General features: G+C 47.2%; 1 protein-coding gene across 1 annotated transcript; it reads right to left on the reverse strand.

Moving 5' to 3' along the window:
- Window positions 1–3,298: 3,298 nt before the first annotated feature.
- On the reverse strand, window positions 3,299–13,237 carry Cops8 (COP9 signalosome subunit 8). Its single transcript, XM_052192935.1, has 8 exons — window positions 13,082–13,237; window positions 12,273–12,343; window positions 11,187–11,235; window positions 10,000–10,132; window positions 6,634–6,741; window positions 5,763–5,825; window positions 5,203–5,250; window positions 3,299–4,248 (listed from the first exon to the last, which is right to left on the reverse strand). Exons 1-8 carry the CDS (start codon window positions 13,157–13,159, stop codon window positions 4,169–4,171), a joined length of 630 nt encoding a protein of 209 aa, XP_052048895.1. The 5' UTR covers window positions 13,160–13,237; the 3' UTR covers window positions 3,299–4,168.
- Window positions 13,238–14,359: the final 1,122 nt, after the last annotated feature.

Consider the following 14,359-nt stretch of genomic DNA (forward strand, 5'->3'; position numbering starts at 1 on the left):
TCTTCAACTATTTCAGTGTCACTGGACTCATTGATGGAAAAGTTATCTCTCAGAAGCATTGTGTTTGTCTTGCTTTTTCATGGTGTTTGTGTGTGTATGTGTGTGTGTGTGTGTGTGTACACGCGCACGCGCTGCAGCTTGCATATCTGTTTTGTTTGGTTATCTCTTCTGGATTTATTTAGGCATCTTCTTCATAAGCAACCAACTCTGGAGGGATCACTATCCAGAACCACTCAAAAGGGAGATGAGTTCTTGGCACCATATCAACACTCAACTGATAAGAGTTAGAAACACACTTACAATTGATAACTAAAATAAAACATCAGCCAATACATAACCTAAGGCAATAAAACATCAGCCAATACATAACCAAAGGCAATAAAACATCAGCCAATACATAACTGAAGGCCACACAAGAGAAAACAGGCAAGAAATAATGGGCCACAGCATGAAGTTAATATCTGGGGCAAATGTAGAAAGAGTAAGTGAAGGAGAGAGCAGAAAAAAGAAAACAGAAAACAGGGAACAGAAGCAGACAGGAAATGCTAGGGAGGACAGGGAAAGAAAGGGGAAGGGGAAAGGGTATGAGGCAAGAACGATTCCCCATGACAAAATGAACAAACTCGATGAGCTAAGGGGAGTGAAGCACAAGTTTTAAAATAATGAAGTGTGGGCCTGGCAAGATGGCCCAGGGGTTCGGAGGATCCACCTGGCGGCTCACAACCATCTGCAATTACAGTTCCAAGGGATCCGACACGGCACCCTCCCCTGGCGTCCATAGGTCCTGCACATACCTGATGTATGTCCACAGAGGCAAAGTTCTCAAGTCTCTGGCTTGTGTGCCGCCCACTGGTCCCTTCAGTGCTTCCTGTGGTGCAGCGCTGTCCCGATATCCACTTGCGGTTTTTCTAAGTTCGACCTCTGTCTTACAGGCACACTCCCACCCAGCCAGCATAGGGCTCCAGGGAAACGGGCTGCTTAGCACAGGCTTTAACTATGGGGTGTCCCGTAGGACCACTTTGCAAGTTATCCTTTTTCAGTTCCTATTCTCTCATCCTCCTGAAAGAGTCCCAGTCCCAGAGGCTTTGAGGCTGTCCAGCAAGGGATAGCCAAAGACCAGCAAGTGGTGCATTTTTGTGAATTTCTCTTGACTGGTTCTTGCAACCATACTGCCTTAGGGCCAGCAGCTCTAAGACATATGGTACAGCCTCAACTGCTTGGAATACTTGTGAATTGGCCTTTAGGTGTTTCGAGCTGGGAGCAGAGCTTTCATGTACTTAACTGCCATCTCTGTGTCTTTTATTTCAGAAGGAAACGTACCAATCTTTCTGTGGTTGGTGTTGTCAACACAGTCGAGAATCACAAGGGAAGAGTCTCAGTTGCTGAGCTCAGGCTGGCCTGTGCTGGACTGCCCTGATTGCCTTACTTGGTGTGGGAAGACCCAGCCTGGAAATGGGTAGCACTGTTCCTTGGCTTTGGGCCCTGAACTGTAATGGGTACAGAAAGCCAGCTGAATATTAAGCTCCAATCGATTCATTCTCTCGCTCTTGGCTGTGGTTTTCCGAATAGCTGCTTCACGTTCCTGTCTCAACTTCCCTGTAAAAACAGATTCTAACTCGGAATTGCCAGCTAAGATAGACCATTTCTCCCCTAAGCTTTGTGTCTGGAAGTTTTTTTTTCAGAGCAATAGAATAAAACTAGGCTGAACTTGGTACGGAGGAAGGTGGAGTCGTTGCTGTGATCTGACCACATGGCTTTTAAGGGCTGTTGTAGCTAGCTGTTCAGGGTAAGACTGTGGGGGTGTATGGCGTGTTGGACTGGGCTCAATAGCTCTGTGGTAGTATGGAACGGTAATGGTGCCAGAAACATGAACAGCATGGTCTTACAAGGTCTCAGTGGGAAACACAGCCTCCATCAGTAACTGCGCCAGTAGCCATCTGTGTGGTATCCTGGCCAAGAGTGAGGCTTCATTTTGCTTGTATCCTGAGAATGCAAATGTGAGTTTAATCTAAAGAAAACGGACTGGTTTGTTGGCAGAGGCTATTTTGAGGGGTGATGTTTGGCTGGAGCTGAAGCAGCAGCTCTGACAGAGATCGGCATCATGGCTCTCAGAGAAGCCTCCAGCCCCGCACTGGAGCAAGGGGAAAGTGTTCCCTCAGAGTCAGCACAGCTTGTCAGCTGCAGTCCTAGTCCAAGGGGACAGGCTATCTCTCAAACTGGAAGCAGACCTGGCAGTATTGTGTCATCTGCAAGAACCTGGTCTCAAATGCAAAGAGGAAAGATTGAGGGAGTCACAAGGAACAGCTAGGTCGGCCACCCTGTGGTAGATGTGGCGAGGCCCTGAGAAGCACTGCCTAGAGCTGTGAAAGGGAGCCTCAGTTACAATGGAGACTCCAGATCACAACAGATGCCAGGACCAATGTCCACCAAGAGCAGATGTGAAGTGGGATCTGCCTGAGCCTGAGAGAGCAGCTCTCTGCTGAGGAGACAGAGATGGAAAAATGGGGCTGCCATGTCTTGTGGAGCCCCACTTACACTCCAGCCCCATGTGCTAGTGAACCACTGGCAATGCGGTCATTTCAAGTCACCTGAGATAACTCTTTCCCATGTAGTAGTTTCAGGACCTCTCCACACAGGAAAGTGCAAGTGCAACTGAAAACCCTCTGCCTCGATATCCTCACACTCACATGATGCTCAGCACAAGATCACCTCACTCCATTCCTAGCCTGTTACTCACAAATTACGTCACCAACCCTGACAGGACACAGCTGGCTTCGTTCCAATGCGCTATTAGAAGCAGGAGCCATCTGTTCAACCTAAACTGTGTACCTGGCTGGCAGCAACCCTGCTGACTTTACTACTCTTATTCTCAACACTTGGCCTTCTGAAGGCTTCATTTTCTCAACTGTTAAACATGGTAACAGGATTTCCAGGATTAAGTCAAATGTCAATTTAAAAATATTTCCAAATGATTTTTAAAAATTGTTATTTCCAAAGATGATTTTTTAAAAAAAGCCACCCCCCCAAAAAAAGCAACAAAACCAGGAATTAGGTAGCTTACCACAAAGTCAGAGGTGAGACAGTTTCTATTTAATTAAGAAATTCTATCAGAGGAGTCAGAGGAAAAGGAGGGTGAATTTTATCTAAATATGTTACAGGCATGTATAAAATTCCCAAATAATAAAAAGGAGAAAAGTTTTTAAACTTAAAAGTATTTCTGAGAAAAGGACAAACTTATAATGGGCCAACAGTTAAGACCAAGATATGAAATTTCTAGAACCAGCTTTAGATGAAACAGTTTACGAATTCAATTAAATATTTATTGAACAAATGCAGAATAAATGAACCAGGGCCGTTTTAACCTGAAGATACATTAGCCACCTCAAATTTTCAAGGGCTGCCATACAAGAACAGAATAGATGCGCTCAGCATTTCTACACAGGCTGCGCATGCGCAGCAGGGGCTGCAGCTGAGCTGTCCCTCAGCTCAGAGCTTCCTTCAGCACACCTGCACTCCATGCTCCTCCCTTCTTCTCAAAGGAGGCACCAGACCTTGGAGTTTCCCATGCACACCTTAGTTGAGTTCTCACTGCAGACTGTCTGGATGTCTGTCTCACAATGGATGCTCGCACACATGGGGAAACAAATGTAGCATTGACAAGCTCCTCTCTAGGGGACACCAGGTCCGCCACCACTCAGCTCCTTCTGATTCTACATCACTGATTCCTTGTTCTGGGATAGGAAGGAGAGCAGATTCTCCAGAGCGTGAGTGACAATGTAGGTAGCATCCTGCCCGGGACAGTCCTCCTCAAATCCCAAGCACATCACTTCATCGAGAGGCCAGTGGCACGCAGGGGTGTGGTGTAGGCCACAACACCCTCTATGCTACTTGAAGCAGGACAGCTTGTGTTCGGAGTCCAGTCCTTGACAGAAACTCGATGTATAATACTGATGGCTCCAACCAAAGTTATCAATACAAATGAAAACTGCTCCAAGGACATTCCAAAGTGTCTGAGGAGAAAACTGTACAATGCGCTTCATCTTCTATGTGCATTTTATCACACCCAAGGACACAGAGGCGCTCACCCTGTTCTGAACTCAGAATAAAACTCCATGTCTGTTTGCCAGTGACAGGGACTGAAGGTGGACCTTGAACTCAGAGTGATCGATCAGTTTTCCAGGAAAGCCACATAATCGGTGAGCCTGGCAAGCTGCTGCTCGTTGGGGATTGGCGGGACTGGGGCGGGCTCTGCATGATAAAGAGGGATACACACTGTAAATGAGCACCCTATGTGTGGCAGAGACAGCATCCACCCCCACCCGGCCACCAGCCCACGGAGGCCTTTCTTCTTTCTTTTTTTTAAATTCAATATATTTTTTATTTACATTTCAAATGATTTTCCCTTTCCTTGATTCCCCCCGTCCCTGAAAGTCCCATAAGTCCTCTTCCCTCCCCGTATCCCCATCCTCCCCTTCCCGCTTCCCTGTTCTGGTATTCCCCTACACTGCTGCACTGAGCCTTTCCAGAACCTTCCTTCTTCTTGGACATCATTTAATATGTGGATTGTGTCTTGGGTATTCCAAGCTTCTAGGCTAATGTCCGCCTATCAGTGAGTGCATACCATGAGTGTTCTTTTGAGACTGGGTTACCTCACTTAGAGGCCTTTCTTAGTACACCCCACTTTACACAAAAATTATGCCTGCTAAAGGCCTGGACAGTTCTGAACAGTGGGCACAAAATCTCCATTTTAGCAGCCTGGTTGTGTCAGACAGACATGAATGCACGTCAGGACAGCTGCTGATGCTGCAGCAGGCCATGTAAAGTCTCAAACATGTCTGGTGTGCAGCATCTCGAGACTGCAGCTCGCTTGGACAGCCCCTACTTGGAGGACTTGGGTAAAGAATAATTTCGAAGTGCATCTCATGGGCCTGGTCCAACCAGAACACTGCACTGTGGCCAAGCGACAGCAGTGAAGAAACGCAGGGGTGAACACACCAGAGGACATGCTGGATTGGGCACACCAGGCTGTGGGGACCTTCAGAATACAGTCCAGAACCTAGAGGCCTTCAGAGGACAGGGAGGCTCTGCAGCTGGCTAGGGAACCTCCAGTTCCCTTTTTGTTGCCATGCATATCTCTACACAGTACAGAAAAAAGATTGGCAAACAATACAACACTTAAAATTTCAATGTGAAAACATGTACCTGATAAGGGAATAAACCTGTTCAAGGAGACATCCAGGGCTCCCGAGGCTAAACACAAAAGAAAAGACAGTTACACAGAACTAAGAGAGGCCATGTCAAGGCCGTAACGCCTCACTCCCACCACAAACACTTGGCTCTCAAATGGAGATACGAATGTGCCCCTTTAAACAGTTTAGCTCTTCAGTCGTCCTTATAACCTACACCTGTGTGGCTGAGTGCTGCCAGCTGTCTAAACAGCAGGTGCCCAGAGCAGGGGAAGGGAAGCAGGGTTGATGCAGGAGGATGGTGATGAGGGCAGGGCGCCTGGCTCTGAGGACTGCAGAGAGGACACTCCTGTACCCTGGAGGAAGCAGCACTCACAGGAATGAACGTGGCTGTCTCCTGAGGGTGACATGAAGGGGCGGGGCAGGGCAGGACAGGGCAGGGGACTGACTTAAAAGGAGAGCTAAGCGACTACTCAGGTCAGTCACAGGAGTCTCATGTAGGTGACCTTCAATGCCACTCTGCTCTCACATCAACTGTTCCATGCTTCTGTGTCATGTGTCTGAGGTCCCACCTACCTGGCTTCCTGGGAAGAACCATTCTTGTGGTGGAGTCAGCCTGCCATCCTTGCTCCAACACACCTAAAAGTGCAGAGTTCACAGAGATGGGAGAAGGGCACAGCACTGGCCTGCATGACCCAGCCCTGCCACCCTCTCACCACGCTCAGGTGTTGTGGATTTACTAGAAGGTTACTACAGATAACTTATTTAAAAATATTCTGAAATATACCAAAAGCCTCTCTGGGGCTGATATCATCACTGACATGCTTGGTAAGACCTGAGTCTCTAATTCCAGATAGACACAAGAAAGTTCTAGGATGGCCCTCACAGCATTCTATTAGTAACAATGGCAGCAGGTGTATGCACCCCTGGGTTTAATGCCCCACCTCCAAACCAACTGCCCACAATACAGAACACTGCCACCCATGCCACAGCCTCCAGCACCTGCTGCCCCACGAGTCTGAAACTGTGCAGACTTTGTAAACATAAGAATAAGAATCACACTCACGGGGTTGGAGGAGCGAGAATGTCAATCACTGTAAAACAATGTAACCAAGCACAAGCAGTGTCCTACCACTGGGTTAAGAAGCTCAGCAGGCATGGGACTGACATTTTGAATAGGTAAGGGTTTCTTAACCTGGGTAACTCGGTCAGTTGAGAACTGCTTTCTTAAGTAGCGTGCAGATCTACACAGCTGCTACAGGCAGGCACCCTCCTGTGCATTACAGGCACTACAGAGAGGTGCTATATGAGATGTGCTTTATATCACTTCCTGAACAAGCCCACCACCTAAAGTGCAAAATCATTCTTGGTCTGCAGTTCCAGAGCCACAGTGAACCTAGGGCTTATAAGATTTCTGTTCCCCTCTATGTAACCAAGCTCCAAGTACCTTTCACAGCCTCTTCCACAGGAAGTCCTACAAAGGCTGCAAAATCATCTGCAACGATGGAGGTATAAGCTTGAGAGACCAGGGCGAAGGCGCGTCTCCTCGTTGCATCTATTGTGGGAGGGGAGGGTTGGCAACAGGAACCAAGAGAACAGACTCTTAAACATGGCACAATCATCCAGGTTTTATATACAGGCAAGACTAGACCCACCCAAGCAGACACTGCATGCCCAGAAGGTCTGAGGGACTCTATGACCACAGACATTCCTCACACCAGACTGCACAGGGACAAAAGCTACAATGGCAGCAACATGGAAAGCAACAGCCACAAGATCCCCGGTCACAGGAAAGCAAATGTTCATGAACTTGAGGCATGAGCCTTTTAAATTTCCTTTGCTTTATTTCCCTTGTGAACCCTAGAAGGCCGCCACGGCCGCTGCCCTCTCAGAGGGTCTCTGATAAAGGGCCCCTCGGTGCAGGTGCACACACCTTACCTAGCACCTGCTCCTAACTTCCAAGTGTGCAATAGGTCAGGATTCTAAACCCAAGCCTGAAGGCCTGACATTCAAGAGAAGGTACTGCCCTGCATACAGCCTTCTGTATTTCCCCATTCTCATACACCTACGTAAGAAGATTCCAGAATGAGACAACTGCCCCCTCCCACACAGCCTGTCTTCCTAGTCAGTGCCCTTTTGGAAATATAGAGGCTCCTCCAGAAGGCTGCCAACCGGTTAACAAATATTCAGAATTCATAGTCCACAGTTGGGGGCTGAACATGGAAACTCAACCCCTTACCACACTGCAACTCCCCTCTGCACTCTCGGGCAGCCAGGGTAGGTCCCTCCAGGCACCTGCTGCTCCTGACCAGTCAGTCCCTCAGCCCGGACTACTCCTCACATTCCTCTCTTGAGCTCTGAGCCCCACTGTTTCACGGTCTGAAAGACACCCTTGCAGTACTCCTGTGAACATGGGCTTACTGACAGTACCGCAGGAACCACATGGGGCATGACCTAGCCATAGGCCTTCCCACAGGTCTCAAACAATGGCCCTGAGATAACGGTGTCTGCTACCAAGCCTGGAGGCCTGAGTTCGTCCCCAGTGCCATGTAAAGATGGAGGAGAGAACCCTCTGAGCCTGCATGCACACCATGGTATGTGCAGTCACACACATCAACAACACGCTGACACTATGCTGCATTCCCTCATTTCCCACTGAGCCTGATGCTACCACTGCCCCTTGAGCCCACCAACCTCCCTGTGCAGGGAGTTCCCTATGACAGACAGTCATTTAAAGAAGCAAGGCAGCAATGGCGGGAACACAGAAGCAGCACAGAGCATGCGCTAAACCTCCCACCATCTAAATTCACTGTCTTATACAAGTATTTTGGTCAGATTTTTGGAGTAGGGAATAGACAGGAACCTAACGTGAATGAAGAGCAGCAGGCTGTGGAGATGCAGGAGAGGTCTAACAGGCAGAAGTAGGCTGACAGTAGATGCTGACGGATAGTCTGCGTTCTAGTGACAATCGGCAGCCACACCCTTGCTCCCCTCCCCATCTTGCTCTAGCTGCCATCCCTCCACATCTCTGGAACTAGTCCTGTCCGACAGGCGCCCATCCCATCCGTCAGGCTCTGTGTGCAGAGTGGCTGCTTCAACAGGCACTCGCTCCCTCGGTGCTCTGCCAGCCCTTTCTGGCTTTCTGTCTTAATTCTTGGCTAGTGGTGCTGTTTGGGGATGTTGTGGGACCTTTAAGAGGAGAGGGTATGGTTGTTTTTAACTAGCAAGTTTATCATACACTGAGAAGCAAAACTTCAAACTCTGAACTATTCCAATCTGTCCTAAGACTGCCCTTCCCAGGCTAGCATTTTACAGAGAAAAAGATTTAGGGATCAGTACCATTTCAATCTCAAGAAAATCTTCATGCACAGAACAGAACACTGTCTCAGACATGACCAGTGTTGTCTTACAACAAGAAAATGAAGGCCAGCAGGCGGACGTGCTAGAATGAAAACTCCGAAGCCTGCCTCAGAGGTCAGTCTCCAGCATGCTACACTAAGAGTATGGTGTCTGAGGGCTGGAAGCAACTCTTAACTCACAGGTGCAAGATGGTCCGAGAAAGACTAAAACCCACACAGGAATACTTGCTGGATGGGTTGGGGGCTCCTACCCAAATCCTGCCAATGAGCTTGTGTTCCAAGCTGCCGCCCCCCCCTCCCGCCCCGCAGTCACATGACCTCATTCCATATTCCCCTTCCCCACCCCATCTACCCTGAAATTCTACTCATGTTTATTCAAAGCAGCTCTTTCTGTTTTGTTGTTTACAGTGCTGTGTTGAATGCTGCTCCAGGTACTGCTGCTAAGAGCTGAGTGCAGCTCCCCAGCAATCCTTACCCTCTGCTCCCTGGTACACCCATGTCCTTACTATGCCAGAGGACCTGCCCACCAACTTAAGGAATACTCACTAAAGGCAGGTTTTGACTAAGAAATGAGTGACAGGAAGCACTGAACAACGTAAGAGAGCTCACTGTATGAATGTGTGTGGGGCCACAAAGGGTGTGTATGCATTCTGCTCTTCCAGGACCGGGGTCTTTTTCCTAGCTCCCATGCTGGGCGGCTCAGAAACGTCAGTGAGCCCACCCCAGAGGATCCAATGCTGCTTGCCTGGATTGATCCCCCTGCACAATACCAAGAACCCGAGTGACCCAGAAAGACCGAAAGCATGACAACGTGAGAAAGGAAGGCAGGCTGCAGGGACAGAGCTATCGTGTGTCAGTGCCACATCACGCCAGTCTCTAACCTTACAGAGGAACTGAAAATACAACTGAGTCTCCAGGCACTGCGACGGTTCCTTTTACCAGAAGTATAGAGGGGACATAACAGCTATCAAAGACCAAGGCTAACGAAATCCAAAGTTAAGTTGCTACTTTCAAATACACAGACAAAAAGACTTGACCTGCAGATACCACAAACTTTCGACTGCTGCCTGGTTTCATGTTAGCAGCAAAGAGCACTTTCACAAGGCCACATGTGACATGTAGCAGTGACCCAAAAAGGAAAGGACAGTAGGGACTACAAAGTGAGACTCTCTCATGGACTTCTGTATCCACAAAAGTAATGGTGAAGAGGATAAAAGACATTGCTAATGAGATAACTGCAATCTGGAATCCACAGTGACATCTGCTCCTGGTATATTCCCCAGAACTCCCAGTAATGAGACGAAGAATCACAACAGCATAGATCTAGCTCAAGTCTGAAAAGTAGCCCCCAAATCAGAACTGTCCACTTCAACAGCACACACTGACACAGCACAGCACTGTAGTGCTCCAAGGACAGCCTTAGTGCACATGACTTAACCACAAGGAAACATTACCTCTAAGGGCTTCCATGATTGGCTGCACAGTCTCTGACCACTGGTGGGCGTTGATGGTCGTATAGATCCCAGGGAAATCTCTTTGCCAGATTCGCTGTCCAACTGCCCAAATTCCCCCAAGTTCAGAATTTGCCTGCAATAAAAATTGTTGTCTTTGAAAGTATTCACTGAAATTAATAATGACCACATCTTCAAAAAATATCAGAAATGACAAGATTCGTTAGCTGTATCATTAAAATACACTCTGTTAATTTTAGGAGATGAAATTACTTTTCTAACAGGTTTGTCCACCCTGCCGGCCACAGGGCCATGAATAGGTATAAATTGGGAAACCTTTTCTTCTTAGTAACTTGCATGCCCAGTTCTACACTATGAACTCTGCAGATGATGACATCATTTTGCAATGTCCAAAGGTTGGATCTGCCTGATTCTAAAATGCTGTGAGCAGTTATGTTAACAATTTCTATAATTAATGTTTTTATTGCAATTACAAATGGAAGCATGAGAAAGTAAAAAATATTTCAGAATGAAGTCTGCAGATCAATTATCTTAAGCACTGCTGTTTAAAATTGAGATGCTAGCACTTCTCCATGGGACAAAACTAGCAGAAAGCTGATAAGGAGGCCCTGCCGATTAGAGCCACTTGCAGCCCTCCCAGCCCACCCACCCACGTGGCCGCTTCCTTCTTATCGTGTGCAGCCCGTCTCCTGTTTCACTCTTATAAACAGAAGGGGAAGGGAAGTAAAAGTAAAGTGAAGTTAAGACTTACTTCATGCTACCTGGCAAGAAACTGTTCACAGCTTATTTCATTTCATCTCCATCCCAAGTAAGAAATGTAATTAACACAGTGATCTTATTGCAGTGACTATCTGAGGACACAATGACAGTTTACAAACAGCCATCATTACAGCAAATCAAGTAGTCTGCTGAAATTCCTCAGCCCCGCAGCCGCCTCCTACACCTAACTGGCCAGCAGCTGTGTGCCACGTCAGCACGGCAGGCCTTATGAAACCATCAGCACGTGAGTTTTGAACCATCCCATTACAGAAACATGATGGTTTGGAACTTTAACCTTCACCTAACAATGGTTTCTATGATATATGGGAAAGAAAAGAGGAATTGGAGGCTGTCATTTAGGTAAATGCAGTATTCTAAAAGCCAATAGGGGACACTGCAGGAGTACTTACAGACTTTATAGCAGGTGGGATCCTCTTCCACAGATATCTTGCATTATTCCTAATTTACACAAAGATCAATTACAAACAAGTCATCTCAGTCAGTCCATGAAATGACTGGCCAAAGCACGGAAACAGGCCATGGCATAACTCAGTTTTATATGAATTTGTTGAGGAAAAGCAGTTTTCCAGAAAAAAAGGACATGAAATAACTTTTTTCCAGGTTATTATTATTTTGTTTTTGCTGATTTTTTTAAAATTAACAATTCAGATCCTAAACCACAGCAACACATTCAAACTACAGACTTACAACCACTCAGTACAAACAATGTGTCCAATTCAAGGCTTTGAGTGCCCTCCCCCAATCTATGTGTACACCGTGCTGTTATAATTTGGAGCCATTCTCCTACGGAGTACAAAGCTTAAGGGGTTGGCACAACTATAAGACACACAACCACAAAACAGAAACAACATATGTATGTGTAATGAAGGAACTCCGGTTAGTTCCTGTAAAAGTATCACAGTGGGTCTGGAACTGCGCCAGGCCGCTATTCTCTAGCCCTCTCAAGAGTCTGCTTCCCACCAAGGAAGACTAATTCAAACGTGTCTGCCTCTTCCTGGCTTTCCCAGTGCTGCCTCCCAGCTCCAGCTTCTTTTCTCCCACTGAGTACATATATATTCTTTCAGGGCTTCTCTATGTGGTACTGTGCTGGAGCTGGATCTATAGAGCAGGCTGACCTCAAACTCAGAGATCAGCCTGCCTCTGGCTCCCAAGCCTGGGGATTAAAGGCATGGTGCAGCACCACCCAGTCTCTGAGTAAGTTAAAAGTAAGTTTTAATGTAAGTTAAAAACACTTGATTTTTTTTTTTAAGACTCTATTGGTTCTTGATGCTAGTTTCTCGCAAGAATTTGCCATGTGTTTTTAGGTGTATGTAAAACATATATGACAAAAAAAAGAGCTTAATTATTCTTATGACTAAACAGGAAACAAATATAACAGGATTATGGTAAAAGACACCTATCTGTCGTATGTACTTCTGCATCATCTCAAGGAAGCTGCTGCTCTTCGATTTAGGTAAAAGGCACTAACTACTTACATGTCATTCTGGAGCAAATACAAAGCCAGAAGCTGACCGTACACTGGCGGTGTGGCAATTCCTCCAGGAGCCTAGAGAGGGGGGAATAAAAGAGGGGGAAAAAACCTCATTCCCTAATAAACTTTCAGAAAAGGGAAAATTAAAACTTAAAAAAATAAGTTTTCCAGCACTACGACAGACGCCGAAGAAAAGTGCTCAGGGAAGTATCAAAGATTAAAATCTGAGTTTAGATCTGTTGTGAGCTGTCATTTATCTCCAATGGGTTAATCAGTTTCTTTCCATATTCACAATTATTTAAGTGACATTACCTTGGAAGGTCTCAAAATTAAGAAAAAAAAAAAGGTAAGAAATACTTCCAACCGGTTCTTAATGCACGATTTTTCTGGCCGTTATTTTAAAAGGCTAAGTAAGCTTAAAACAGAAGACTACCAAAGGGTAGTTATCCTCAATCTTTATTCATTCAGCAAGGTCTGCTAAATACTCATCGACAAGCTGCTGCTGTCTCCTTTAGTCGGTGAACCCCTCCTGCCCCCCTCCCCCGCTCTCCCCCCTTCCTCCCCCCCCCCCCCCCCGTAGCTCAATCTGGCTTCAAATTCACCGGCAATCCTCCTGCCTCCGCCTCACGTGCGTCCACAGGATTCCTGTACCACTATACCCAGCCTATTTAGTTAACTTTTTATCCTATCGTTATAAATGGAAGAAGCGTCTTCTGACCACAGCAAGGAGCTGGCTGTGCTCCTTGCAGGCCGCGGCCCGGCCCGTTACCCTGGAAACTGCGCCCACCCGACCGCCCCACCTTGCCGCGCTACCTCAAGCTCCTGGTTCTCGCACTGATCCAACAGCTTTCTGAAACTGAAGGCGTTGTCCGCCATCACCGCCACTGGCATCTTCCCGGCCGCTCTCGCCGCCACCACCCCTGCCAGACCAAAGCACAAGTTGGCCCTCGGGGCGTCGCGCCCGCGATGACGTAAGGAGCTGCCTCTCAATACGCATGAGCGGGCGTGTCGTCATTTCCTAAGCGACGCCGTGGCTGAGTACCAGGGCCGCGAGCGCTCTGCCCCGCAGTCTCTGTGCTCTGGAGGACCAGCCTCAGGCTTGGAGGAACTGGTTTTCTGAGTCAGACCGCTGCCACCTGGAGGGGCTTGACGCAGTTTGGATTCTCCGCACCAGGAAGAGATAGCCAGACTGCATCTTTCACAAGTGGCTGTGGGAGAAGAGTAAAACCGTTGGACCTCCACGCGTTTTGAGAACGCTGAACTGTACTTAAGTTAAGGTGTTACAAGTCAAAGAACTCTAAACCTGAAATTCTTCTTGGCTTGGGCTAAGCACACATCCCTCTTCTAACAAAGCACTTCGCAGCCTGAGACTCAAACCGAGACTCTTATGCGCGCGCGTGCGCGCGCACACACACACCCACACACCCACACACACACACCCACACACACATTTTTTTTTTCTGAAAAAAAATCACCTAGCAATTGTCAGCAAACCAGGACCCCTGTCCACAACCTGCATGGAGCTACAGACACACCCTCTCCAAGTAATGGGATAAGTTTCTTCTCTCTCTACTGACCATCGAACAGATTCCATTCTCTGATAATCCAGTCTTGTGAGGTATGAGGCCAGGAGGTCTGATCTAGCCTGTACTGGTTTTAGGTGCCTACCCAGATAGGTAAACCATGTCTTATAAGTGACTTTGCTAGGAGAAGTTCTTATTTACCATCTTATGCCTGTGCACGCTTGTGAATGTGTTTGATTAAAATCAAGTACATTATGGGAAGAGACATGCACACTAGAAAAAGGGAGGCAACATAACTAAAACCTTTCAATCAAAACAGAATGCATTGTCCCTTAGCAATAAGACTCCCCTTGAACCTCATAAAAGCCCCAAACAATAGGTGCCGGCTCATGTGGCCAGCTGTTGTCAGTCATGACAGAATATTTCCTTCTGATCTGTAGTACGGCTTTGCTTTTGTATAAGGTTTCCTTGCTACTTTGCAAATCTGGATGCCTGAATTTCAGTTCTGGGCATGAGAGAGAAAAACACCCAGCCCAGACCCTAACTAGTACCGGACACAGGAAGCAAT

This window comes from Apodemus sylvaticus, chromosome 9 (genome assembly GCF_947179515.1).
Source record: "Apodemus sylvaticus chromosome 9, mApoSyl1.1, whole genome shotgun sequence".
NCBI lineage: Eukaryota > Metazoa > Chordata > Mammalia > Rodentia > Muridae > Apodemus > Apodemus sylvaticus.

Bases quoted from the DNA above. Each gene is read 5' to 3' on its own strand.
- Cops8 (XM_052192935.1), bottom strand. From the start codon at position 13,159: ATGCCAGTGGCGGTGATGGCGGACAACGCCTTCAGTTTCAGAAAGCTG. The intron at 11,236-12,272 runs GTAAGTAGTTAG...TGTGTAAATTAG, and splicing joins TATTTGCTCCAGAATGACAT to GAATAATGCAAGATATCTGT. The intron at 10,133-11,186 runs GTAAGTACTCCT...TTTTTATTGCAG, and splicing joins TCCCACCTGCTATAAAGTCT to GCAAATTCTGAACTTGGGGG.